General features: G+C 47.6%; 1 protein-coding gene across 1 annotated transcript in view; it reads right to left on the bottom strand.

Annotated features, from left to right (window-relative positions):
* Window positions 1-4671: 4671 nt before the first annotated feature.
* The window catches only part of PRKCE (protein kinase C epsilon), a 499056-nt gene continuing 475896 nt past the window's right edge, over window positions 4672-27831 (bottom strand). The window contains exon 16 of the mRNA XM_019663544.1: window positions 4672-7548. Within this exon, the coding sequence (XP_019519089.1) occupies window positions 7402-7548 (147 nt within the window). The 3' untranslated portion in view covers window positions 4672-7401. The remainder of the gene's footprint in view (window positions 7549-27831) is intronic.

Below are 27831 nucleotides of genomic sequence, written 5' to 3' on the forward strand. Positions count from 1 at the left end.
CTTTGTGAGGTATAAATAGATTTCCTATATGAAGTATTTACCACAGTGTCTAGAACAAAGGAGATAATAAATGTAAGACTTAATGATGAATAACCTAAAGAAAGAAGCATGAATGATGGGATTTCTCGATTGGTGCCCCCAGGAAGGGGCCTTTGCAGAGCCTCCCTAAACAGCCAATGGTACCTGCCTGCTCCTGTGTGCAGAAGGCCTGAGAGGGAGTGAGGTTTGTAACTGTTTACCCTGAAGGTCCTAGAACTGAGGCTGGACTGATCTTAACCCTTAGGCAGCAGCTACTTGATCTGATGGGGAGAGTAGGTAGTGAAAGGAACTCTCCCGTCACATGCAAAGACTGGGTGCCTTTATCAAAGGGCTGTGCTGGGCCCTCTCAGAGACACCATCAAACCACTTTGAAAGATTGCCATGACCTTGATAATCTCATGTTGAGACATGATATTGAAGGCTACTGCAGCATTGCCTTAGGACTCAGGCCCCTGACTCCTTCTGGCCCTTCAATGCCCCTCATAGCTGAATGGCTACCCAGAAAACCCTTCTCTACCCTTTCTCTGCCCATGTCCTCCTCATCCTTCAGTGCCCTCTCGCCACTGCCTCCTCCAGGAGGCCTGCCAGGATAACATGAATGTAATCCCCTTCTCTGAGCTTCCCTGGCATCATTTGCAGGACTCTCTTTGTCCCTCTGGTCTGCCGTATGCTGCTCTTTTGCATTGGGTCTGTCTCATCTCCTGCTGGTTGTAAGTTTGCTGAGGGCCAACACCTGGGGTTTGCTGCTTGTGCTCCCTTCCTGCCCTAAAGAGAGTCCTTCACGGGTGGGGTGGGGGTGTCAGGTGCCCCCAGGAGTGCTAAGGGGATGAGAGAAAACAAATCAGACCGAGAAAAGAAAAGCAACCCTCCTTAGGCCAAGCCACCCTTCCCACGTGACACAGGCTGTGCTCTCATCAAGGGAAGAGAAATTACAGCAACAGTACTAGACACTTCTGTGGAAGTTTTATCTGACATTTCGCAACAGGCCTCTGAGGTAGTAGGTCTTATCACCACTACCATTTCACAAATGTGGAAACAGGTTAAGCAAGGTATAGTTACCTGCCCCAGGTGAACAAGCTGAAGCCAAACCTCACTTGTTGCGGACGCCCTAAGCCAAGTTTGTGGGTTCTTTTTGGTAGATCTCAGTAACTGTGTGTGTGTGTGTGGGGGGGCAGTAAGGGGGGCTTAGCTACTCCCTAACAACCTCACAGACACACATACGGGCATTTTAGTAGGAAGCAGGCCCAGGAGAGTCTGTGACCATTCCGAAAGTTCCAGTTCTTTGTTGGTTTGGGTGTTTCTGAGAGGGTCTCGCAGGAAAGACCCACTCAAGACAAATGCCACGCTGTTTCAGCCACAGAATAAGGCTATAGCAGTTAGGCAACCAAGACGTCTTTAAGACGGCAGGGAGACACGGGCTGTTTACAGGTTCAGCCTAGAGTGCCACCCCCAAGGGAGAGAGACAAAGGTCATCCTAGGATTTTGGGGTCATTTTTTTATTGAAATACAATATTCAAACAGTAAAGTGCACAGATCATAAGGGTACGGAGCTCAATGAAGTATCATAAAGTGAACATAACTTTTTGCCAGGTTCCAGCTCAGGAAACAAAACCAGCTTCCTGAAAGCCCTTTCATGCCCACTCCTGCTCACTCTCTCTCCTCCGCATGACGGCAACTGGCCTGATGTCTAGCAGCACAGAATGTCTGTTTATATACGTGATGTAAATGGAATCAGAGTCGGTACTCCTTTGTGCCTGGTTTCTTAACCTCAACATTATGCTGAGAGATTCATCTGTTGTGGGTAGATCTTTCTTATGAAATAACCATTCATTCTTAAGGTTATCTAGTGTCCTATTGCGTAAGTATTCCACAGTGCATTTACTCATTCTACAGTTGATGGACTTTTTCTGTTGGGCCCAGGCTCTGCACTTGACTTTGGTAGATGCTGCTCAAGTTTTTCAAAGTGGTTGCACCATTTTATACTCAAGTCAGAAACACTGAAAGTTCCATTTTGCCCCATATCCTTAGTAAAACTTGATATTTTTTTGATTAAGCATTCTGGTGAGTGTGAAGTGGTATTGCAGTTTGATTTAAATTTGCATTTCCCTGATTACTAGGGAAGTTGAAGTTTCTCTAGGTTCTTATAATATATCCTGTGTTTTTTGTTTGTTTGTTTTTGTTTTAATGTAGAGATTTGTCTTAAAATATCTTTGCCCATCTACTTACCTTAAACACCATTAGTATCACCTTTCTGACATCCTTTATGCTAATTAACAAGCCACCATTTTCCATAAGGAAATCCCTTTCCTAGAATTCTTTATGCTAATACTAAAGCCTCCAGGTACTGATGGGAGATAAAAGAGAGCCAAATCCTTGTAGTAGCCTCTTGAGTAAATGCTCTTTATTCAATTAGCTGTCCATTCCTGGAGGGTGTTTTCCTGTTTAGGGCAGCTGGTCACCCTTCAGCTATAGTTGAAAACTAACATACCGCAAATGTAGTATCCTGGTCTAGGCAAAAGTACTTCAAAAAACAAAATTCATAAGGTGGCATCAAAGCCTTCTTTCCACCCTCTTCGCCACTGTAAGCACTGTGAAGCATATGTCTCCTGGCTCAGTACTTTTATTGCGTGGGGATCTCCAGGCTGCAGGTAACCCAAGCACAGGACTGTGCTCACGTACAAGGAAACAGAGAACAGGCAATCTGCTCATTGGCTCCCTTGGTGAGAAATCTGGTACACCTGCTGTTCCTCAGTTTAGGGCACAGTCACACACACATACAGGTTTTCTTGAGGCAGTTCTGGAGCCTTCTGACCCTTGCCAGGGACCAGTGGCCATGTCTTTCCTGGAACAGGCCTACCCGTGCCTGGCTTTCTGCCTTGGAATGTAGATGGGACAGAGGGAGAGGTTCCAAAGCCAGGGATGCTAATCAGCAACTGGCCTTTTCTTATAGCTTCAGTGTGACCTATGGAGCACATAGATTTGGGGGTTTGAGTTCTCTCACCTCCAGGCCTTTGGAGTTGTCACTTCTGGGCCACTCGGGGAGAGAGAGGTCATATTTCACTCTGTGAAATGCTGAGAGATGCCCTCTGGCCTTCCAGGAACAGCTCCTTTTAATTTGTTTCTCCTGATTTTTATTTAAATTCATAAGACAAACATGCTGATGGGAAACTGGCTTCTCCTGGGGTGGTCACTTACCTAGAAAAAGCTGCCTGGCCAGAGAGGAAAATATGTGATAAAAATAACAACCTACTTCGTGGGATGGGTCTGAGGTCCATGCTTACATCTCAAAGTAGGCAGGCCATGTGGCTGAGAGGGAGAAAACTGTGAGAGGGGAGTACTTTCAGCATGATACACATACCCAAGTCATTGGAGGGCTTCTGAGGAAGAAATGATTTTGTGGGCCATCCGCCTCATCTTAGGATGGCACATAGCAAAACTTCAATCATTTCCGTAACTCTTAAGGAATGGAGGTTTGGTTCATTGCAATTTCTGGTGTACTCGAGTATGCTTCTGAGTTTCAAATGTTCTTGAAGAATCTGTGTTGGGGAAAGAAGAGGAGGAGACTTGCAGAACCAGCACAACCCGAGTGAAGTGGCAGGAAAGGGGCCCCAGCGTGAAGGAGGAAGCCAGGTAGCCGAGGAGTCACCAGGATGGCCACGAGTGCTGGCTGAGCAGGAAAGGAGACCACGCGCTTAGCTAGAGCTTCACCAGCCAGTCTGCACCCTGCACAGGGGCTATCAGCCCGAGAGGAGTCATTTGGACTCCAAAGACCTGAGGTTCTGGGTAGCAGATCAGAGACTGAGTAATAGAGAGGCTTGACTGGATATCAGGTGCAAGGAGATGGAGCATTTGCTTCTCTAAAAAGACAAAAAAATGAGAGCCTGACTTTGCTTGCCCATGTCCCAGCACTCCCAGGCAGCCCCACGCCAAGAAAGCCGAGCCACATCCAGTCCCCTGAGGCCCCCATTCATCCCTCTGCTCGGCGGTCCCAGAAGCACAGAGGCAGGGGTTGGCAAGGGGAGTAGGCAAATAAGGTTATTTGCATCCTTTGTACATTTGCAAAGGAAAAGCTGAAACCCTGTCTAGGTTTTTGGAATTTTGGGATCGCTAACATACAAAAGGCAAAAGCTTCATTAGTGTCACCTTGGCACTCAGCAAGGAGAGAAAAATGCTCACTGGGGCTGAAAAGTAAGATTTTACATCATTGCATTTATTAGGCTCTGAAACAATACACATTCACATCCTTTTGAATACAGTACATTTGGCACAATAATGTTTACAATGAAATAACACTAATGAATGGCAAGAGATTAAAATTACATCCAGAAAGGGAAAAAATGTACAAATAAAGCATCACAATACAAAAAAAAAATCCCTAAAATTGAATACATTTTCTATTTAGCCAGAATTATTTTGCACATAATTTAAAAAGAGGTAATTTTTTTTAACCTTCTTCTTCTTCTTTTTTTTTTTTTTAAAGCAAGAATGCATTGTTTTTTTCATCTTTGGAGGAAAAACCTATGTTTCCACTTCACAAAATGTCTCACTTCCATAATGAGAGAACACAGGAGAACAGCTATCCTTCATATATTTTTTTTGGCAATTTTTTTTGCACTCCATTTTTTTTTTCTTAAAAAAAAAAAAGAGCTGGAAAGATTAGAAAGAATTGGCAGAAATGTAACAGTGTGTCCGCTTCCAAACTCGTGTGAAAACTAAAATGAAACAATGAATACTCAAGAAACACACAAGCTTTTTTCTATTGACTCCATGGGATTTGAATCTGCCCGTGTGAGAACTTGATCAGCTCCAGCTCCAAGCAGGAGGCCCCGGATCAAGCCTGGATATTTGGGTGCGAACAGGGGTTGTCTCTGGGCCAGGCGACCTGTTGTTGACTGGCTGCCTGGAGCTGATGGGTGGAATGTATTATTATTTGACTTCCCAGCAAAAATGCCAGTTGTCTGGTTGGAAGGGACCAACCTCCACCGACACGGGAACGCCGTGAAGCCCTTGGACAAGGCCATTTGGCGATGCACTTAGAGCTGGCTTGGTTGTTCAAAGTTCATCATGGTGAAGGAAGCAGAAGAAAGGGAGAGAGCAGTAGTGATGCATGAGTATGATGGGCAGTATTGTCATGTCTTCCTAAAAAATGAGATGATGCCACCATGAAGATGTTTCTGTGCTTGTACTCAACTCCAGAAGATAATCTCTCCCTAGTGTGTCAAGTTACCGAAGATAAATTAAGTTAATCTACTGTTCTTCATCACGTCACTGGTATGCCAAACACACAAATTTGATATCGCATAATATTTGAAATTACTGTAAGAACAGATAATAATTACACCTGAGTTTTTAAAAAATAAAAACAAAAGAGAACTGAATGTCACCATTAGTAACAAAGGCTACGACCAGCCAGATGCAAATATGGACACCAACTCTCGCTATGGGCTCCAGCTAGTCACTGTCCAAGCTTTGAAACCACCATCAAAAACATTCCTTTCTCTTCCCCATCTCTATCAGGGCATAATAGAGCACAGGAGAACTATATGTGAGATTTAATATAGCTTAATAGATGTTTACATCTTTTAAGACCAACCAAAATGAAATAAACAATACAAAGAACTCCCCGCCCCCCCCCCCCCCCCCCAAAAAAAAAGGGAAACAAACACACTTTATCTCTCGGTAACTTGAACCAATACACTTACAGAGTATTGCACCTGGACATTATTAGAATTATTCTTTCATAGACTAAAGTTTTATAATATGCCTGAACATGCAGCAGTTGATACCTCTAAATTCAATGAATTAATTCCACAGGCCTTGCAGCAAACACTATATACAAAAATCTCAAATGTACAAAAAGGCAAAAAGCTTGATTAGTGCCACTTTGCCACTCACAAGTATATATATTTAGGGGCAGCTGGGAAATCCACGTGCAACAGTTGGAATGGATTCCATTCCCTGCTAAATCAGTTCAGGAAAATAGATAATCAAATGACCTCCGGGAAACATATACACAAAGCCACAGAGAACCCTTGGGAATCAAAGAATGTAACACTGTTAGCATATCTACAGGAGGTAACATCACATCCATTAAATAGTGTCCACATGAGTTGCCATTGCATGTCACACAGAAACAAGCCTCTGAGTGCCTCTGGGTACATGATCAGTTTTCACACAAGTTGTTCTTCAGTCTCTGGGTGCCCTCTGCATAACCCATGTTTTAACCTCGTTCTGCTTGTTCCAAAAGCAGATATTTCATATTCAGCTTTACACGTTTAGTGTTTAAAAACCACAACACAGTAGTACTACCATTTTGTAGAAGTGTGCAAAATCACACACTGCTGCAGAAAATAAATAGAGTTTATGCTGGGAACTTAGGAAGAAACTGGAAAGAGAGTTTGGGGGCCGAGTTTTGCTGGAACCCCAGGGCCTTGGCCATCAGTGCAGTGGCCTGTGTGTTCAAGCAGAACTTAAGTAATGAGGACCACTACAAGTTTCCTTTTCTCTCAACTCATACAGCCCTAGCCCAATGTGCCACTGAAGCATTAAGAGCATACACTGTGGACAACCGGTTTCTCATTGCATATTAGCCCTTGGATATCTACCTGTATTAACGCTGGAATTTATATTTTTTGGTCAACTGGAAAGCAAATTTGAGAATATGGTTTTCAAATGTTAATAGACTTCAAAATCAAATTTCTTTTTCTGTAAGGAGTGCTTTCTTCCATGAGATACATGCTTCCACAACTTTGGCATGCCCCAACGCGAACACCAAAGCAAGCGAGAATGAGCCATTCCAGAGCAAACCAACACAGGCTGCCAACCTGTGCATCTCCCAGGGTCTCTCCTTCACAGGCATGCCTTGAGGGTGCCCACCCTCAGGCTGAAGAAGCATCGGTCTCCTCTCCTGGACAGAAAGGCAGAGGATCGCAGGCCGAGGGGCTGGAGGGATGAGAAGCAAGAGTTGTTGGGACGCTATGTCCAACAGCAGAGCCTGGGTCTTCGTGTTTGCGTTCTTCATATTGTTTTCCTTTGCAGTAAAAGAACTGAAGTTGATTCACTGTCAGGAGCCCCCGAGGAGTGGAAAGAGGCTTGCCAACAGACCAAACCCTGTCGTGTGTCCAGCTAACTGATGACATGTATCTGTATTATTGATGAGTCGAGGACCAAAGTGCCTTCTGGTCACCAGGTAGACGGAGGGAGGAGCTGGCCTGGGGTCAGGGGACGCAATAAATAGAGAGTGGTCAGGGGACTGGGGCTCCGCGGGGGAGAAGTAGTTCAAGACCTTCTGAGCCTCTGGAAACCAGACATCATCTCAGCACCCTTCTTGCAGCATCACCCAACTCCACCTGGAGTGGCTTCTCAGGGCATTAGGTCTTCCCCAAAGTAGGAGAAGCCTTTGAATTCCTCCTGGTTGATCTGCTTCACAATCGCTTCATCCACAAGTGTGAGTACCGGCTCTTCCCGGGTAAAGTCTTGGTCAAAGTTATTGACGTCTCTTTTGGTTTTCTGTGAGAAGAAAAGAGAGAACACTGACTCCAGGCTGACCTTTCTCCCCAGGGCCCCCCACAGGGAGTGGGCATTGAGCTGACCAGCCTCTCGCCAAAGCAGGCCGCTAGCTACTGAGAGCAGACATAGAGCTGTTCCAATGAGGTCACGATGGATGGCCCCAGGACGAGGAGGTGACAGAGGACTTGGAGAAGAAAAATGAGTCCAGGTGAAAAGGAAGACGGGTCTGTGAGAGGGTATGATGGAAAAGCAGGGAAGTGGGATTCCTCCCGAAGACTGTGTGTGTGTGCATGTGCGTGTGTGTGCGTGCACACGTGTGTGTGTGCATGTGCATGTGTGTGCGCGTGCATGCATATGCGTGTGTGTTTGGGAGAGTGGGATGCACAGCTCTCACCTCACACTCCCCCTTCCAGCATCTGCCCGAACCCTCTGGCCCCACTGAGATCTCCCTCCCTGTGTCCCAGGGAACAAACTCAAATCCCCCTCTCACAGTCTCCAGTGCTTTCTTCCCTATAGGTAGACCCCCCCATAACCTTGCCATGACTGCTCCCCTCTGGCATCTTCTCTGTAATATGAAAATGGGGAGAGGGTGGGACTGTCTTCTGGAAAATCTGTCTTGATCCCCATCTGCTCTCACCATGAACCCCATTTTGTGCTCCCACACTATTTCTTTTATTACACTTAACACTCTAACTTGCAATGAATTGTTTATACTTTTGTCTCGACCAAGAGTTCCTTAAAGGCAGGCGCCTTGTTTTATTCAACCCTGGGCTCCCAGCAGTAAAGTGTATGCCGAATGACTGAACATGCACACAAACCCACCACTGACTCCCCGGCTCAGAAGGACCCATACCCAAAGTCGGGCTTATGGCAATCAAATAAATCCTGGTTTGGGGAGAAACTCGGTAAGTATACAAAATACTTTCAGCCTCTAGGGACTTCCAGGTGAGTTGGGAGCTAGTATTCCTGCCTGGAATAGTTGCAGTGCTTAAAAAACTTGCACGGAGAAGTGGGGGCTTGCTTAGCTGAGTCTTGAAGAATGAGTTACAATCATGTTAGTAGAGGTGGGAGAAAGGCACCTTGGCAGGAAGAAAGACAAAAGCAGGGGCAGGAACACAAACAATGTATACACAGGACAATGGGTTTGCCAGGCTGCCTGGGGCAGAGTCCAGCGTGAAGATGGCAGGAGGTCAGAGTGGAGTCCGAAGGCAGAGGCCTTGAATACCAGGTCCCCTTGCCCCCCACAGCACAGTGCTGAGAAGATTGAAGGGGCTCCTCTGGCAACACTTTTTCAGACACTGATTAACTGTGTTACCCGGGGTTAGTGACCTGGGTGATGGACTAAACCTTGTGGAAAGATTAGCATTATTTGTAGGAGGAAAAATATTAATGTATGCTATGTTCTGTGGAAACGTAAAAGATGTTAATAAGTAGTCTCTCACAAAAGTGGTTTTGAGAGAAAGCTTTATTTTGTATCCTGCTCTTGGAGATTTGCAATGCACCAAGGTGAATTAAAGGCTCTGAGACATCCTAGAGTCAAGAAACCCAGTGCATGTGGTTCAGGCCAGCCTTCCCCAAACTTGACATATATATATATATTTCCCCCCCTGATTAGCTAATTAATTTCTCTCCTGGAGCAGAGGTCTGCAGAACCTGGCTTGGGAAGTGCTGCTTTACGATTTACAAAGCACCTTCACATTCATTTGCTCATTTGGTCTTTGGAACAGGAAGGTATTTTTATCCCGATCACACAGATGAGGAAACTGAGGCTCACAGGGGTTTGGCGACTTTCCCAGGGTCACCCAACTCGTTAAGAGCAGAGCCAGACTCAAATCCAGGGCCCAGCAGGATGCTTCCCGGGGTGTGGGATGTCTGGAAAGCTGGGCCCTGGGGAAGAGGGAAGACACAGCAAGGGTCAAATTCAATCAGGAGACCTTCAGGTAGAGGCAGTAGGCGAAAATCAAGCCAGAAAGTCTTGCCAGCAGACCAGCATGGTGGCACAGGGCTGTGGGTCAAGGACAGAGTGGGTAACATGGACTGGGTGACCTCAGCAGGGGAGTTCGCTTTCAGATTGTCCCAGGTTGAGATCAGAATCACAAGGACAGCATGGAGCAGAGAAAATCTTCTAGAACCCATCACTACTGCTTGGCATCTTCTCCCTGGGCTTGAGCTGCATAGTAGATAGGTTTCAAGAGACCTTGGCAGGGAGACAGGAGGGGGACGCAGAAAACCCAAGGGATGGAAATAGGACCCGCAGCTGAAGGACACACGTGTTGCCTTTGAAATGGGGAAGCCGAGTGGCTTAGTCACCTCTATCAGAAGGGCCAGCCCCAGGCAGGAGGACTATCTGTTCTCCATCTCCAGTGTGTATAGAGTAAGAGGAAAAGGGGGGCCCTGAGTGGAGAGGGACTTCAGAGAGGAACAACAAAGCCCATCCCCACAGTGACAGTGACGCATGTTGGACATGGGAGGGCTGGTGCCTGGGGAAAGGGTGTGGTGACGCCTCTCCTGAAGATCTCTATCGAAAGAGGGATGGGTGCACTTTGATTGAGGAGGGGTTACAGGGTATGGGCCTGTGGTGCTGGGTGAGATGAGTCCAGGAGGAAGAGGAGGGTGGGGAGAAGGTGGCGGTGGCCTGGGAAGCACTGCCTATCACCCCAGAAGGTGACCATGGGGCATCCTCAATGGGGGCAGGAGGACAAAGGGGACCAACAGGTAGGAGAGTCAGGAGTTGGGTAAAGAAGACAGGCAAGGAATAGGGCAGGGGGAAAACTCATTGTAGCATCACCAAGGTGGGCCATGCCCAGGTCACCTGAATTTTCAGGGGCAGGGCCATCTTTTCCCTAGCTCCCTCTCACTGGTCACTAATGAGGGGGGAATGCCTGCACAGAGAACCTCGGGGAATCCGTCAATACCCTGGCATTGGCTCTCCCTGTTAATCTGCTTGTTTGTGCTTCACCTTTCAGTTATTACTGTCTATTAGTCATGGAAACTGGGTTTGTTTCCTGAGGTCAGCTGAGCATGGTGACAGCCCTATACTGCATATGATGTCCGAATTTCCCAACTCACTGATTAGGTACCAGGGAATCGGGCTCAGTCAACACAGTTAGGCATGGTATTCCCAGAGGACCTCTAGCTCCATGGCAGGATCGCTTGGGGAGCTGTGTAGTTTAGCTCTGGGCTTTCCAGGGGTCTCAGAGTCACCTGTGGCATCGGAGTGAGTGCGCCTCCTTAAAGAGCTCTATGGAAAAACATACTTGGCTCACCCACCCCCTTATGCAACCTGGCTGAGGCCCTGTTTTCCTTGATGATATTTTAGGTGCATGTCAGTTACTCATTTCCAATTCAAATAACCAACATCCCCACTATGTGCTATTCCTGACTATTTTACCTTAGGGATTTGGGAAGTTTTCCAAAGCAAATATTTCTGGGAAACACCATCCAATCCACTATTAATAGCATGTATGCAGCATAGCATCCTCAAATTTGAGGAGGACTGGGAGTTATATCCTTCGCTCACTGATTTTATTCTTTGAAAAGCTGCTGCCTCCACCACAGGCACAAGTCTTGACCCCAAGGTTTTGATGGGTCAACTTCCAGAGACATTCCCTATTTACTTAGATCCCTGGTCATCCCAGATGCCTCCCCTAATGTCTAAATGCCAGACTCTTAGCCCACACTGTACAGCCTGAGAGGTGGCCCTGGGACACATGGGACAACCTACTAACTCCTCAGACCTTATCTTCTCCATGAAGCCCTTCCCACATCCTTTGGCCCCCACTGAGAAGAGGCTGCATGGAGTAGGAGAAAGAGCACTGGCTGACCTCTCAGCCTTGCAGTGTCTCTTCCTGGTTCTATGACACTGTGTGGAGTCACTCTTTGAGCCTTGATCTTTTCATCTGTAAAATGGGGGTGGTAGCAGTGCCTTGAGGATTAAGTGAGATGTCAAATGCCAGGTGCCTCAGTGCAGACCCTGATACATAATGGGTACCCAATAAATGTGAGTCCCTACCCTGCCTCTGAGTCTGGGCACTTAGGTGCCATCAGCTGGTACTGCGCACAGCTTGGCTGTGTTAATCAACACAGTCCATGTGATCTGCCCATCGATGCCATGAGCTTCTGGGAGGCAGGGACTCAGTCTTACATTTCTCTGTGTGCCTCCAAATCTAGAATCAGTGCTGAGCTTGAGCCTGACTGAATATTCTAGTGCTTCCTACAGGGACTGAGGTTCTTCTGATGGCGCGTCACTGCGCTTGGGAAAAGCCCCACATTCTCATACCCACCCACTTCTAAGGCCTTTCAGGATCTTACTCCTACCTACCTGCCCAGCTGAACCATGAAGCTCTCTGGACTCACTGGCTTGCTCCTGCCTCCAAGCCTCTGCACAGCTCGTCCTCTGTCTGGAACGCACCCTCCTGTCCTTACCTTCTGCCCCATGTCCTCATCACTGAGCTGACTTTTGCTCTCATTCCTATCTCGGCCTAGATGTCGTTCTTTCAGGAAAGTTCCCTGATCCCTCCAGGCCTCTGAAGGGTGTCCATTATCTCTCCTGACTCTTATCACAGCACTCACACTGAGTATCCTCCTATTCTCATGGTGAGCTCCTCAGGGGTAGGGAACAGGCTGAACTCACCCTTCTATCCCCAGCCCAGCGCAATGCCTGGCACAGAGGGAGTGCCCAATAGGGATCTACCAAAAAAGGGATAAACGCACCGCTCTTTCTGCTACTTTACTAGAGCCACCAACATGAGCTAGGTTCAGAACCAGTGGCAGCGGTCCTGCCAGAGGGGTTTTCCATTTGGAGATGTACAGGTGGAGTGGGGAGAAGGCTGAGGTCTGATTCATGAAGGGCCGAGGTGGGGCAGTCCAGACTAGTGCAGCCTCACAGGGCCCTGAGAAACAGGCAGACTTAGGCATGGTGAACGGGGTTTCTTTGCCCAGCAGCAGTTAACTTGGGGCACTGGGGTTCCCTGGTTACCAACACAAGATAGAAATAGAAACAGGTTCAATCAGAGAGATCACAATTTGGGAACATTATATCAAGACAGATGGGCTAAAGGGAATTTAGGGACTTGATGCGTATGTCCCTAATCTTTGTGGTTGGGGTTAGGAGAAAATGACATTCCTATTCCTTTTGGCATTCCTTCAGAAACAAAGTCTTGTATTTGAGAGGTCTGGGCTGACCTTGCGGGGAGGGCACATTTCTGGTGTCTGCTGTCGGGGAGTGAGGTAGAAGTTAGCGAAACAGAGTAACAGTCACTCCAGATCCTTCTGAGAAACTGTAACTGAGAAGCACAGCCACCGGGCCCATCTTATAAATCACTCTGAGGCCATTGAGCACTGGGGGCTCCGCCGGGCGTGGTAGTGTTTGGACCCCAGGCAGCCTGAATGCTCTCTTCCTGTATGGCTAGCACAATTCTTCCATAGCCCTCCCTGGACTGAAGTCATAAACACAAGCTTTCAGAGGAGCCAGCGATATCTGCTTCTGTCTTCATCTGATTACCAGGAGATCAACAGATGACTTTGTTCTAAAGCACCGAGAAAACTCCCTGGCCTTACGGGCTGGGGCATAGGCTGGCTTTCATGTGGCCGCCCTGCTGGTCCCTGCCTACCTCTTCATCTTGGCCTGGCATGCCAGCAAGAACAAAGGCAGCAGAGGGGCCGCAAGCCAGGGGTGCCCTGCCCCATGTGCGCGACCAGCCCTGGGGAGACATGCTGTCTGTCTTCACCTGTTCTCCAAAATGCCTGCTTTCCTGTAGGTCCCATGTCAGGCTCCATCTACCTCTCAAGTCTTCCCTGACACCAGCCTCACCCCATCTCACCCTCTTCCCAGTCCCCATGGCACCTTCTGGATCATGTATGTGGTCCCTTCTTCTAATGTTTTATATATGTCCTATTATCCTCTCATGACCCTCAAGGGACCTAATGCAAAGCAGGACACACAATGGACACTTAGTATTCATTTGTTCAAAATAATTTTATTCACTGTAACAGTCACACCTAAAATTCCTCCTAGCTTTAAAATGTCAATATTGTTATCTAAGCTCTCCTTTCCTCTTTTAAATATTCTAAGAGAAAAAAGCAAGAATTTAAATAATTAGAATGCTTGCTCAACACCAGTGAGCTGGGTCTTCACTGCATAGCGTCTTGCCTGGCTGGAATCCTGGGTTGGAACAGAATTTCAAGTTAACTATCATTTACCTAGAAATTTCTCTACACATAATCCTCAATCTCCACCCCTTGCCTTTTGATCTTGTTAACCAAGAACTGGTTATACTTTTGGACTTTATAGAAAAGGAGGCAAAATGTGCAGAGAGTTTGGCTGGCCCTGGGCTGCCCATGGAACCTTGTACAGCACGTGTCTTGCTCTCAGTGATTCCCTACTTATTTTTTTTCTTGGTTGTAATCTATCTCCTTCTTAGGACGTGGTGGCCAGAGCTGACCACTCCACTCCTGGCTCTGGTCTGAGCAATGCCAAGTTCAGTGGTATGACCCTGTACTTGGTGAAAACCCTCAAATTAGACTGATATCTATGATAGTATCAATGTTTTATCATTCCTTAAGTAGCTGTGACAGATCACAGTTTTATCAATCCAATTTAACCATGTTATAGGTTGAATTGTGTCCTACCCCCCTCCCCCCAAATGTTGAAATCCTAACTCCCAGTACCTCAGAGTGTGACTTTATTTGGAAAAAAAGGTCTTTGCAATGCAATCAAATTAAGATGAAGTCAATAGGGTGGGCCCTAATCCAATATGGCTAGTACCCTTATAAAAGGGGAACTGGGGACAAAGACAGGTGTGTGCACAAAGGGAAGGCTGTGTGAAGAGCCAGAGGGAGAATGCCACATGAAGTACAGAGTGACACTGCACAAGCCAAGGAACATCTGGGACACCCAAAACTGAAAGGGATAAGAAAGGATTCCTCCCCTACAGGTTTTAGAGGGTGCATGACCCTGCTGACACCTTGATCTCAGATTTCCAGCCTCCAGAAGTAGAAGACAATACATTTCTGTTGTCCTAAGCCCCCTAGTTTGTGGTACTTTGTGGTGGTCACCCCTAGGAAACTAATACAAACCCCAATCTTCTGAAATAAGACTTTTCGAGTCCAAACAAAATCCTTATTTCTTTTTATTTTGGTACTTATTTCTAGCCTGTCAGGATCACCATAAATAATGATTCTATAATTTATCTCTCTGAATCCCAGTTTATTTGCCAAAAAAGTGGGGATAATAAATACACCTGGCTTGCCGAGGGTCATAAGAGAGCATCGAAGTAGAGCCCATGTGAACTGTCAAGTAGTATGTAGATGTCATTTTAATTCTGTCATCCATCTTATGTGCTGCTATCTCCTTCAGCTTTTGGTCATCCTACAATCTAATTAACATGCTTCTTATCTCTCTATCAAGATACATATAAAAATAGTGTGCACGACAGGGTCAGGCTCAAAGCCCTTTTGACCTGACCCCTTCAAACAGCCTTCTCACAACACTGACATCCAATCCCTCCAGCACACTTTGGGGGTGTGTGATTGTTAAATTCTTTGTGAACCGACCAGTCATGGTCACTTTTTCCATCTTGTTCAGGAGGACAACATCAGAGATTCATGTTACAGCTCCTAATTTTTAAATGTCGATGGGCTGCCTGGGTTGCACAAGCCTCCAGTTTGTGACCTCTATTCGATTTAGTAAAATTGCTTCCACCTTTTAGGGAAGAAGAAGATCAAGACCCATTTGCTTTTTAAAGTACAAATGCTAGCTTCATGGCATTGACACATGGGAAGCCACTTGGTCCCTGGCCTTTCCCTCCCGTCCAAAGGAGCGAGTCGTGACAGTGTGGTGGCCTCTGTTGCTGGCATGCAGAGATGCGGAGCCACCAAGCCTCAGGTGGTGGCCTCGAACGCTCCCAGCCCCTACAGTCTGATCTGCTGCCTCTTGTCTAAACCACTTCTGAGCGAAAGCTGCTTCACTCCTGAGGCAGTCTGTATACATAAGTATATTTTAAAAATGGACCCAGTCCCTCAGACCACCAGGCATTCCGAATAAACAGCCACAGCTGAATTCTGTCAAATCAGCTGTTTGATGGAATTCAACTATTTCCTCTCTCTTCTTGTCCCCTCCTTATTGCTAGACTGTAAAAAAAATATACATTTTTTACAAATTCCATTTGAAGACTTACTTTGGAAACTCTTACACCAACCTCCTCCCTCACACCCAGCAAATACTCCAGTGATCAAAGGAGTGCAGCCAGCTACAATGTGCCTATGAATCAGTCGTCTACAGGGCTCTAGAGGCCCAGCCATATGGATCTGCGTTATAGGGGAGGGCGGGATCCCTGTGAGAAAGAAGTTGTTACCAAACTTAGAGCACTTGTCATAATGCTTTTAAAACAAAACTTCAGGGCAACTGCTTGAAGGTTCTTTGGAAGGCAGTACCAGTTTAGAAACCTACAGAAGCTTGAGAAGAGAGCCCAAGACAGGCCCCTTGGTCCTGCAGAACATGGTCTTTGTCTGTCCTTGGTAAAGGGGGAGCTTGTCAGGGTGATTTTCAATGCTGGCTCTACCTCTAAATTCTATGGCTCAATCATTTAAAAAGAAACAAGTATTTCAAGCAGGCCTTCTTAGCGTGGGTTCCTGCTTTTAAAGCAGAGGTAGCAACTTTTCTGTGAAGGGCCAGATAAATATTGTAGGCTTTGCAGGCCATAGGATGTCTGTCACGACCACTCCACTCTGTTGTTGTGGCACAAAAGCAGCCACAGACAAGATGCATGAGCATGGCTGTGTTTATTTATGGACACTGACCTTCAAACTTCATGTAATTTTCAGGTGTCACCAAACGTCCCTCTTCAACCATTTAAGAAAAATGTAAAAACATTCTTAGTTTTAGGGCTGCAAAAAAAGAGGCAGGGGGCTGGATCTGGCCTGTGGGCCAGAGTTTGCAACCCCTACAACTACATAAGGGGCTTCGGGGCTCCTGTGAAGCTCATGAAATACAGTATAGCATGTTGTGTGTATGGGCGTATTTGGATTTTCCTGGAGAGAGTTCACTGAATCAGATTCTCAAAGGGTGGGTGAGGGGCAACTTCATGGCTAAGCTAAGAGCCACAGATTTTAAAGTTCCCTCTCAAACAAAGCCTGAATTTCTCAGTGCTACAATAACTCTCTCTGAGGAACCCACATAGAGGAGAAAGCCCTGAGAAGCATTCTCAGGACCTGAAATGTCCCCTTTAGCTAAAGTTCCTGGCACCACAGGGTAGGAGAGGGCGGGGGCACCATAGGGCATTCCCTCTGTCCATTAGGTGCTCCGCAGCAAGGCTGAAGTGTCCTGTGAAAATGGTAGGGGAAAGCCCCCCAGACACTGACAGTATGGAAGCCTGTTTCCACAGGGGTATTTTAAGACCAGGTAAAGCCATTTGTCTCAAAGCTTTAGCTCCACAGACACAGTATTTCTTCATTCCTTTTAGGGAAGGTGGTATTTCTGGGTAGTTCTGAAGGGCAGTGCTTATACTTCCTTCCTCAAACCCTCCCAGTACACTCACCCTCTCAGACCTGCCCAGGTCCACACATAGGCACACCTGTGGCTGTGACTATTTGACTCTAAAATTTGCTAACAAATGTATAAAGCAAACATTCCGGTCAAGAGTCATTTTGGGTCATGTGGTTATGGATGAGCCCTTATCACCTGTACAGAGAACACTAGCCCTTGATGACATTCAGTTTGGAATTTATGAATAGCCTAGAGGTGTCTCTAAGTGCCCCATGAATCTTGGCTCCCCAGTGAGGCAGGCAGCATCTCAGAGCAAGTCAGACCTGCTGCATCTTCTACTGCTAGCGATACCCAGCTCACAGCCCCGGCCGTGCCAGCTCCCAGTTAATTAAATGGACCCTGTTGAGTCCCCAGAGGATGGTAGAGAGCAATAGCTTATCTCACACAGGTGAGCCTACCACCCTCCAAGACCAGAAATGAGAGTGAACAAGGGTCCACTTCCCTCTGTAATGCAGCAAAGGAGCTCTGAAACCATCTAACAAGAAGGGTCTGGTGCTGCTACGCGGGAAAGGAATGCCCCTTCCTGGAAAACCATCCCCAGCCCAGGATGGTCCCCTTCGTACACCTTGACCACACCCCGTGCCTCTTTTTCCAGGACTCCTTATAACTGGGCTAAATAATGACTTACTGGGTAACTTTTGTGCACTAGGCTGGACGCTAGCCTCACTTGGGTGTCTGTCTTGTATTTCTATCACCAGCACAATGCTTGGCACCACCTCAGTTTCTTCGTGTGAAAAACATAATAAAGCTTGGGGATGGAGGCTTTTCATAAGTGCTTTACCTGCCTGATTCATTTAACCTCACACACCACCCTACTGGGAGGCCACAGCCCCCACTGTAAAGATTAGGAAACAGTGCCCAAGGTGCACGCCAGCCAGGGGAGGAGCCAGGGTTGAGTTCAGCTTGTTCTGACCTGAGGCCCTTGTGCCTGGCGTGTGTGGTCCTGCCTTCGGCCGATAGGCATCGCTGCATTTGTGTGCGCTAAGGGTTGAGTGGCTTCTGCCAGTTGTGTTGTTGCTGTGTTACAAACACATAAATGAACAAAAAAAACTGCATTCTGTCCAGCACCCTTCTCAGTGCATGAGGCCACCATCCCCTTGATGCCTTTTGGGGTAATTTCTTAGACATCAGGGGTGAAGAGAGGGGCATAGTCCTTCAAAGATTTTTTTTTTAAGCTGAGCCATCCTGCCACCTGTTGGCAGCTCAGCGGCTGCTCAGCTCGGGCTGGGAATCGAACTGCTGTTGCTCAGAGCTCAAACTCTTGAGCAAGCTCTTAACCAACTGAGCCACTTGGCCGGCCCTTTTTTTTTTTTTTAATTTAAGCAACCATAAATAATACATTGATATATGACCGTGTGTACATCATCTCATTCCACAACCACAAAAAAAGATTCAGCAAGATATACACTGGCCTTACTATATGTGATGCATTCTATGTTCTAGCCTAATATTCGGCTTTATTCTATTGCATTCTAGTCTATCCCAGTCTACCCTTCATTAAAATGTTTTCTACACTTGACCCACTAAATTGATTTTACAACCCGCTGCTGGGTAGACCCCAAAATAGGGTAAAGGGGCACCCAGTAGGGGTGCCTGGGACTGAGAAAGCATAGAAAACACAGTGTGGCTGTGCAGGAATAAAAAGCCTCTGGCGGGGGCAGTAGGGCCCGGCCTGCCATGCTTGCTGGGGGCCTGAGCTCTTGAGCCAGGCTCTGCGGCGAGCTGGCCCCACACAGCGGGACGTGCAGTGGCAGGACCCGTGCCTGGTGCTGCACCAGGAGCCTGCGTCTCCAGTTAAGAGTGGGCAGGCACAGAGCGGCAAACCTGGCCCCACTTTGCTTCCAACCTTGGGGCCCTGTCTCACTTATCATCTACTTTTCAAAGCAGTGTCATTGTTGACAGCTGTTGGGTTTCGCTTTCCAGGGATGATTGTTGGTACCCGAAGAAGAAACTTCCCAGTCTGGTCCTGGCACAAGCCCTGCTCCTCCACTCATCAATCTTTCCTATCCTTATTTATGAAAATGTTCTAGATAGAGATCAGTTCTTTTGGCCTGGGATTTATTATTGCTCTGCCTTCTGGCTTTGAAACAGGAACTGTAAACACTCTTAATACATGCCTCTCAAGTCAAGATGAGGTCACCCACCTTCTCTTACCATTCAACAATTTCAGGTTTCCTAATGCAGGATCTTATCACCCCCCTAAATTCCCAGGCATATATTGGAATGGGTCTTGGGCCATAAAAAGTGAGAAGAAAATTTAGAGATGGAGCTAAGACAGAAACATTCTCTGGAAAGAAAAACGTTGTCTATCTACACAAGTCATTTCATTCATTCCACAAATACAGAGGGTGCCAAAAAAATGTATACACATTTTAAGAAAGGAAAAAACAATTAAAATTGTTACTACTCATTATATACCGATAACAAAAGATGACTACAAGTCACATTTGGCTTCTGCAATTACAAGAGGTGCTCAAAGTGGTTACCTCAGCGTCCAGACACTTCTGATTATGGCAAACTACTTCTTGAGAAATGTTGACCAAAGTGTCCAACTTGTGTACATTTCTTTTGGCATCCCCGGTATATATCGAATACCTACTATGTGCCAGGAGTGGTGGCTGAGGATGCAGCTGTGAATAAGACAGATTAAAAGTGCTCCCCTAACAGATTAACCAGAGCTCATTAATTGTTGATGTTGGGCAAAGGACACATGGGGATTCTCTCTACTTTGCTACATATTTGAAATTTTCCATAATAAAATGTTAAAAATATAGTTCTCAAATCTCAAACACATGATGCCAAGTGAAAGAAGCCAGGCACAAAAGAGTGCATGATACATGGCTCCCCATATATGAAACTCTAGAGAAGACAAATCTATTCTCCAGTGACAGAAAGCAGATCAGGGATTGCCTGAGGCAAAGGGCACCTGGGAGCTGTCTGGGGGCTAGGGACGTTCTATATATTCAGTGTGCTCCTGTTACATGGGTGTATCCATTTGTTACAATACATCAAAATGTGCACTTGAAATGAGTGAATTTTATTCTATGTAAATTTTATTACAATAGTGTTGCTTTATGAAAAGCATCAAATCCCCGTGCTCATGGAGCATGTTTAGAGGAGTGGCTGGGGCTGGAAGAAACCTTAGGGACTGTGTAGGTCCCTCATTTTATAGGAAGGGAGCAGAGAAACCCAGTGACTTGCTCAGGGTCCCGCAGATGCTAACAGCAGGGACCAGTATCCAGCTCTGTCCAACGTTTTCCTCTTAACTCATTGCCTGTGACACAGGATGAGGGCTAACCTCTGGAATCCTAAGCTTTGGGGTGACTGTATTCTGAAGCATTAGGTGGAACATCATACGCCAGGTACTTGGTTACCTGTAGCCTAAATCCGCCATGTCTCTCCAGGAAGAGCTCCTGTTGTTTTCAAACACTAGCTGAGATGCCAGCAGTTGCAAGGAGGAGGAGGGGGTCTGGCTGAAGCCCCAAGTCAAGGTCTGGTTTGTTTTGTAAGTCATTTCAGTTGATAAGCCCCATTCTGGCTTATCTTCCCATCTCCCTACTTAAGGCAAGAATCCTATCTCACTGTCCTGGCTATTCTGGACCCTCCTCCAAACCTAGCTGGGCTCACACACCTGAAATACTCCTTTGACATCCAAGCTCCGTGCCCCAAAGAAACCCCTTTGCAGGTGAAGTAGGTCCCAGAAAGGAGTAGCCAGAATAACCCAGAGGGTCAGTGGTTACAGGCCCATGGGCCAGGCTTTCTTGCCTTGAAAAGACCAAGGTTGATGTGGAACCTTGATGAACCTATTGTGTGTTTGTCAAAGCCCAGAATTCTAGAATAACATTTGAGTGTCCGGTTTAGGCCAATTCCAATTCTGTGACCATCCGCTACCCCAGCACACACAATGGGGGCTTAAACAAGGCACCAATCCCCTCAGGTGCAAAACCGTTATTTCCAAGAGCTTCTTTCCTCCATGACAAATGCATCCCTGGAGAACCAAGGTCTTGGACTTTGTGATTGGTGTTGGCGGGGAACCCTGTCAGCTAGCAGATGTCACTTGGTGACCTACATCCTTCAAAGAACAATTGCTGGCTTCAGGGCTGGAGGACTGAGCCCCTCCATGGGAAAGGTTTAATGTTCTTTCTGCTTTTACTGGTGCACATTACCCAGCCTCTAACCACTGCTCCTCCACTTCTGGTCGCCAGACTACTGGTTAGCTTTTTCTGCAGAGACTGGCAGGAGGGTGCAGTTCAAGTGGCCCTGCCTGGACAGGATCTTCTACAAGACCTGGAGTGGAAGTGGCTCCTGTGATCCACACAGAACCTGTCTCCCAGCCTGTCTGGGGAGGCCTCTTCTTCATGCCACCTCTCCTCCTCTGCCCTCTAGCCTACAGAGGCAAACCTCAAGATTCCCCTTCCAAAGTTAAGTCCTGGATTTTACCCTATTGCCTAGTATCCCTCAAGTATTTATGTTAGAGAATTTCTTCCTGCCATCTTAAATCCTCACTGTGGTGACATTAAGGTGACAGGAGGGGATTTTACCCTTCCTATGTCAACCTTCCCCTCCAGGGCTTTATGGAGAGCAGAAAGTACATGCTCAATAAATACCTGTCAAAAAGAGCTGACCTGAATCCTGCCTTTCCCTTTTCTATGCTTTTTCCCAGATGGTTCTCTCTTCCTGACCCCTTCCAGGCTTTCTCTACCAAGCTCCAGCTCCTCCAGGGAACATTTCCTGGGGGCTGTGTGTTACCTCAAGTGCTAGTGGGGTGGGGAGGAGATTAAATTCAATAAACACTTGTTTGATGAACCCATGAAGGCAAATCCCAGCCTAATATCTATTAAGTCACAAATGAAACCTTCAGAGCTTATGGAAATGCCCCACCCAGCTCAGGGCTCAAACCTCTCCCCCCCACCATGAAGAAAACCAAAGTGATGTGTGGGTAGCCATACCCGTCCTAGGCTGCAGGGACGCTCCCGTAATCAGAATTCTCAGATGGAGAAATCTCTGTCAAAAATGCCCCCACTGAGGCTGCTTAGCTTAGAAATATTTACTTGGGAACCTGCTGTGCTAACATGACGTCTCCTCAATGACAGCTACCATTTCAGGGCTGAGACATTGGGAACTGCATAGCTGTGCTCAGCAGAAACACTGCTGAGAATACAGGCAGAAAAAGGAAAGGTGATGAGCAAGTTTACAGAATAACGGGGGGTCAGATAGCATGAGAAATTGGAGTGCTATTCCAAGGGGCGAAAGGGCTGGGAAGACTGGCATCTGGGGTGAGTCACACAGGGTCCTGCAGTACCCCCCTCTTCTAGTATTCTCCTAGCTCACAAGTAAGCCCCAGCAGGCTCTCTGGCAGAGTCTGAATTCGCCTTTTTTTGGGCCAGTTTTCAGATGTCTTTCTGTCCTGTAATAGCTGTTTCCCTGACCACACTGTGTCTTCCCTCATCTGAACTCCAGGCCCCTCCACTCCTTTGGAACAGGAATATTGCCCAGTCCAGCCCCCCTCAGCTTAGACCCCTGCTGTCTCCATCACTATCAGCGTCACACCATCCCCAGCAGTCGCTATATATCAAGGACTATCCTGGTCATTTCACACAATTAGGTTTTTTATTTTTACTCCTCGTAGCAATCTAGTGTGGCAGATACTATTATCCCTACTCTATAGATCAGGAGACAAAGGCTCAGAGAGATGAGATGACTTTCCCAAGACCCTACAGCCCAAATTGGAACCCAGTTGCATGTGATACTACAGCTCAGCCTTCAAACCTCACACCACCTCCTGTAATCCTTAACTTGTGATTTTTGGGGTATTGGGATGAGAGGCAGAGAGGGGCTTTAATAGGCTGGGTGGGGGTGGTGAATGGAGAGAGTGTACTAAAATTTATTAAGAATCTAATCTTGTTTGTTATCTAATCCAGGTTTGTTATCTAATCCTTTGAACAAGTATTCTCATTCCCATTTTACAGATAGGAGGTTGGGGGCCTCGGGGACGCCAGAAGTCTGGGGGGTGAAGTGAATTTCCAGGTTCACATGGTTCTCCTGTGACACTGATTTTATTCCATCCCAAGTCTCTCGTCAAAGCCGGTACCATGTCCACTAATGTACACCACCACCTGGGCCAACAACCGAAAAGCAGGTTCCTGGACTTTGCCCTGCGCCAGAGTCCTGGCTCCTTGAGGGACCGTGCAGCCTCTTGGACGGTAAGGGCTCTCACTATGGCATGGACATTCTGGGGGGATGTCCTAGCTGATGGGCTGCAGGTACCAGCTGGGCCCTGTTCCTGCTCTGCCAGATGGAGGAATAGGATGGCCCCTAACGGTCACCTGGGCTCCATCTTCATGGTCCATGCCATCAGGTGGTCCCTGGGTCAGTGGGCTGACTTTAGGGGAAGGGCTGCTTTGTCAGCAGGGCTCCTCCTCAGGCCACTAAGTTAGTGAGGGTGTGAGGGTCTCAAGCCCACTTCCCAGTTTTCTCTCAGCACAGCCCAGTCATGCAGGAGCATGCAGGAAAGGCCTCCCTTGGGCGTCCCGCCATGCAGTGTGGATGGCTGGATGAAAACGGATCATGAGGTTGAAAGGGGCCTCCATGTCACCAGGCCTGAGGGCTCACCTACCTGGAGAGATGCCCCACTCTGGAGGCCTTACCTTAAAGAGGGACATTCACACTGAAGCAAACTTGAAAAGAGAGAACATGTATACAAACAGAAGTTTACTTGGCCGGCATTTTTCCCTCATTGCCTTTGGCTTTACTGAGGATAGCTAGGTTTCTGGGGAGCAGACCTCTCCCTCCTCCACTGGCTTCCCCCCATTCTGGCGCCAATGCCCCCGGTAGCCACAATCTCAGAGCCTAAGGCTTTTTTTGGGGTAAAGGAGGAATACGCAGGAGTGAACAAAATACTCCAAGATCTGCAAGGTCAGATGATGCCCTTCAACCACACCAAACACATCACTTTTGCCCCCTATGGTTCCCAAAGAAGGCAAGTCCACCAGTACCACAAAAGCTAAATGTGCTACTTTCACTGGCAACTAGATGATGCCACCATTTTGGACTCAAATTCCCAGGGGGATAAACCAACTAATTCTATACTTGAAGATTTGTTTCCAGCATCAAAGCTCTTTGCTCCAGCCTTGCTGGCTTTTCTATTCCCCCACCCACTGCTGGGGTGCCTGCCACCCACTCTGTGTGCCCTTGCTCCGAAGCCAGCCAACCTCAGAAAACTGACTTGAGTACATGATGGCACAAAGTCTTTGGTTTCGTGTTGATGGCATCGCTTAGGCAAAATCACTGGAGTATGTGGGTGGATAGGAAGGGGCTAAAAGGGAAAGTGGAGGAGGGAGAATCTATAATATAGCTGGAAGGACAAGTGAGAGCAAAATCTACACGTGGAAGCAGGGGACACTGAAAATGTCTTGGGGTGGGGGCTAGTGCAAAGGGGCATAAATAAACCTGAAGGCAGGAAACCCTGTGGACTAGTGACAGCTGGTGAGTCAGGGCAGGGCTTAGACAGGGACACTCAGGCGCCAGGGAGCAGAAATCTCAGTTTAGCAAACATCTCAAGAAGTCAAAGGCCTAGAGGGGACAGCAGCTAGTGGAGGTATGTGATAGAACCTGACCAGAGGCCAAATTCCAGCTGTGAATCTGGACAATCTCCTCGGTGCTATCTTCAGAGGGTGAGGCCCTATAGCGGGGATGGGACTCAGGCCTGGGAGCTGTTCTCCCTCCATATCTTCAGCCTCCTGGGGATAAGCCAGGGACCCCAGCCTCCAGCTGTGCCAGCCTGGGCAGAGTGCTGGCTCACTGTGTCCAGCGGCAGAATATGGTGAGGAGGGGACTGAACTGTGTCCTGGGAGTGGGGATGGGTAGGGAGCTCTGCCACTACATCTTGGCTCTTCTTAAGTCCGAGGCTCTATGACTTGACCTCACCCAGCCTCAGCTCCAGCACCTACCACCAGACAAAAACCAATTCCTTACTGAATCAGATAGACAGATGCCCCTGCCTAAGCCCTCAGGTTCAGTATGGCGAGCTGAGGCATGGGGCAGTAGCTATCCAGTAGGTTTCTGGGGATTGGTGGCATTCTGGGATGATGCCAGTGGGCATGGGTAGGAAGCAAGTGAAGCTGGTCAGGACAGAGGAGACCCAGAGTTCCTTCCCAGGCCCCAGGCCTTTGACTGGATGCCCTGGGGAGCTTCAGCCTGAAGGGATCAGGGCAGGCTGCACACCTGGTTTCCTTGCCTGCTGAAACACATGCCCTGTGCCTTCTTGAGGCCACTACCAAATTGCAAGGCTGCAGACATTTACTCAGACTTGTCTCCTCCCTTCTCACAGTGTCTTTCCTTTGATGTGAAGTCTTGTCCCTAAGATCTAGGACCCTTAGTCTGTCTCTGGCTGCTTGCAACCCACTATCCTGGCTGCTTCCTGCCAATGCCAGCCTCCAAACTGCTTTCCGTCCTTCCTTTGTCAAAATCTTTCTTTCCCAGTTCTCCCTGGAAGGCACCTGATGTGCCCTCAAGTTGTGTGACACCGAAAGCCTGTCTTGTGATGGAACTCCCTGTCCCATGAATAGAAGACAACCTCTGTGGGGACATACCTCAGCTTCCCAGCGTGTCTCCAATGACCTCTTGTGGGTGGCCATCTATTTTGCCTGTGGGTAAGGTTGACCCTGCTTGTGGAGCACCGAGCCATCTTCATTGTTGGAATCTAAGCCAGGCAGGTACCCGCACCCCCAGGGTTCATTCTGAGTTAGTTAGAGGGGGAGGTGAAGGCTTATGGAAACCTCATGTCAGTTTTCACAGAGGTCCTGCAAGGCTTTAAGACATGAGAAGTACAGTATATTCATCGTGGCAGTGGGCTTTAATTTAACCTAAAATTGGTTTCTGCTCTATACAAGCCCACAGATGACTCAGGGTGGTGCCATTAACATGATTCAGAAAAGAGCTTTCAACTTAGGGACAGATTCAGGACACCTTTCCAGTCTGCTAACTAGATGTGGACTATTCTTTTCCAATTTTGATATTTCTCTGGCAATAAATCTCTAGTCCCAAGGGTATAAATGTGATCAGATATTTTAGATGTGGACTATTCTTTTCCAATTTTGATATTTCTCTGGCAATAAATCTCTAGTCCCAAGGGTATAAATGTGATCAGATATTTAAACAACTTGAGTCTTTAAAGACCTGTAGTTGAGAACTCTGTAAGGATCAACATTTTTGGCTTAAACATGTGACCAGACACACCTCTTGCACAATGTTCTTCCTTCAGATGTTCTAATTATCTCCTGAATTCAAACCAACCGAATAAACACCCTCTCCCCTGACCGCAATGGTGGCGAGGATAATTCTGGAGGTTTGTGGGCGTGAGTAGGAGACACATGCACAGAAGATGATTTCCAAGGCAATGATGAAGTCAGGCTTCAGGGAGGTTAAGCCACTTTGAAATTGATGGGAGCTCCTGGACAGTCCCTGCTCTTTTTCACTGCTATCCTCTCAGGGGGTGAGCCTGCTTGAGCTCCTCAGCAAAGGAAGCATACAGAGTTTTGCCCTTTGCTCCCAGGTAAGGGGCTCTCCAGAGGTCCAAGGAAGAAAAGCATGGATGCCTTGTGCTCCAGGTGGAGATGGAGTCCCACCTGACCTTCAGGGGTGGTCCTGACCCCCTGATCCAGGGATGTACTTCTACTGCTGGTACCGGAGGACCCCTCACAGTGTCACTCCTTTCAGGTCTGCACTTTCCTTTGGCTCAGAGTTCAGACCAGAGGGTGGAACCCCCAGTGAAGAACCACTGGTACTTATAGGGCTTTGGAGACCAGAGTTTCTCAGCCTCCTGAAATCTCAGTGCTCTCCCCCACACTGGATTTGCGCCATATTCTGCCACCTATTCTACCTCAGTGAGAGACTCTTCTCCATGAATCCGTATTTTAAAACTTCCTCGTGCTTTTCAGCATTAAAGATCTCCCTAATTGCTTGCTTCTATGTGGCCTCTCAGCAAAGACCCGCTGTCTGCCTCTGCCCTACCTACCCCAGGCCCTCTCTCCCCTTCACACCCCTTGCTGATGGGCCCCTGGGGCTTGCCCTGTCCTCTCCAGTCTGCATGCCACAGGAAGGGGCTACTCCTCTAGCCCTCTGCAAGCTTAATTTTAAGTCATTTTGTTGTCCTGGAAGCCAAATTGAAGTTTCAATCATTTTTTTAGCGCTGGCTGATCCGTCCCTGAACTTGTACTGGATTCCCATATGCTGGGCCTGGATTCTTTACTTGGGTCTAGTTCCCAGTTTTCTTTGGGTTGATTAACGGAGATTAAACCTGAATTAATATGTCACCCTCAGATTGGAGACTCTACGTTTTCCTCCTCCTCTGCCTGGCCTCTGGTGTCAGGCTTGTCCTCATTTTGTCAGGGGCAGAGTTCATCTTGTCCTTAAAGCCACCTGCAGAGACTCTGGGGAGAGGGGCCTGGCAGGCTGGCATGTGCAGTGAGCCGTGGCTCACACCCACAGCATGGGCTTGGCATAGCGGGCCACAGAGCTAGCTATGTGAGAGATGGGCAGGGGTGGGGGTGATGGAAACCACAAAAGAAGGTGAACCTAAATCTAGCCTGTTCCAAGCTGTGTGCTAGCCAGTGAAAAATCATAGAAACCGCAGAAGAAAACAGGTGAGGAATGGTGACAGGGCTGAGTGTTCAGAGACGGTCAACCCACCACGCTCTAGTCTGGCCAAGGTCTGGGCCACGCTCTTCAGCTGAGAGGTA

The sequence above is a fragment of the Hipposideros armiger genome, unplaced genomic scaffold (genome assembly GCF_001890085.2).
Source record: "Hipposideros armiger isolate ML-2016 unplaced genomic scaffold, ASM189008v1 scaffold_395, whole genome shotgun sequence".
NCBI classification, from domain to species: domain Eukaryota; kingdom Metazoa; phylum Chordata; class Mammalia; order Chiroptera; family Hipposideridae; genus Hipposideros; species Hipposideros armiger.